Below are 1,319 nucleotides of genomic sequence, written 5' to 3' on the forward strand. Positions count from 1 at the left end.
TTCTATAAGTGAATTTTCTCTAGGTGGTGTGTCATTTAATATTAATGTGACACCTTCTGTAGAAATATTTCCATTTGTCGAACCTGCTGTTTTATTTAAAGTATTAACATTATGTAATGTAGATGTTTCATAATATGAATGAGTATTAGATTCAATTGGATTTATATTTGAACGGTGGATATTTTCCCTGCTAAACCCACCATGACTGTGTGAATCTTGTCGATGAGGTCCTTGCTCTTGTGAATTTAAATGTTTATCATGAGATGAATGTTCTGAATGGTCTTGAAATTTTTCATTATCTTTTTCTTCTTCATCTGGAGACTTTTTTTCTAAGAGTATCTTTGGTGCAGATGATACAGGTTGTACAGAATTGTGTTGATAATCGGAATTTTTAGTGAACTCAGGCCCTTCAGAATGATGAGTAACTTCAGAGTTTTTAGAGGTAAGAACACTTTTAGAAGTTCCTTGATTATCTGATTCGTGAATTTTTCCATATTTACGTTTTGGTGAAGGTTTTTTAAGAAGTTTAATTATAATTTCATCACTATTATAGCCATTGGAAGGTCCGCAACCATTATCAATAATATAAGAATGTTCATCATGGACAAGATGTATACTATATTGTTCATTATTAAGTAAGTTATGTGAGGGGTTGTCTGATTTTACGTCTGGAATGAGGTTAAGTTTAGGTTGTGATGGACTACTCGGAGAAGGAGATACTTCGATATATGAAGAATTATTTAAAGGACAGTTAGATTCTACAGGATCATTTAATGTGCTTGCTGTAGATGCAACGGTGTTTTGCTGCTCTGCAGTAGTATCGTCAGCTACAGCAGAATGATCTACATTGTGTTCTGAATACACTCCTTGCTGTAAACAGCCTGGTTTAGATAATTCTTTTTTACAACTTGATTCTGATATTTTTTCTTCTGGTAGAACTTGTTCTTTTGGGCATTCCGCTGGATCCTTACATAATTCTTTTGTTTCAGGTTTGGATTTATCATCTCCTTTACCATTGGATGTCGATTCACTAGAACATTTAGTATATTTATGATATTGAGTTGATAATTCTTCTATATAATTCTCAATATTTATAGAATCATTTGAAAGATAATGCTTCTCACATTTTTTGTAGTTTTCCTTTTGTGTATTTATATGATTATCTAAATCAACACATTTTTTGCGAATATCTACATCTCTAGTATCCTGTAATTCCGAAATTTTTTTTTCAATTTCATTGCTTATATCGACATATAATCCTAAACAATCACCTATACTTAATTCTGTACTTGCCGTATAACTAAAAATTTCCACTGGAG

At 31.8% G+C, this 1,319-nt stretch overlaps 1 protein-coding gene across 1 annotated transcript; it reads right to left on the bottom strand.

Moving 5' to 3' along the window:
• Positions 1-331: 331 nt before the first annotated feature.
• PCYB_006880 (hypothetical protein) lies at positions 332-1,283 on the bottom strand (the record flags this gene model as incomplete). The annotated part of the gene is made up of 2 exons (XM_004228109.1): positions 332-425; positions 451-1,283. Coding segments are annotated over 2 exons (924 nt in total), but the record flags the coding sequence as incomplete, so codon positions are not given.
• Positions 1,284-1,319: the final 36 nt, after the last annotated feature.

This window comes from Plasmodium cynomolgi, assembly GCF_000321355.1.
Source record: "Plasmodium cynomolgi strain B DNA, scaffold: 1119, whole genome shotgun sequence".
NCBI classification, from domain to species: Eukaryota; Apicomplexa; class Aconoidasida; order Haemosporida; family Plasmodiidae; genus Plasmodium; species Plasmodium cynomolgi.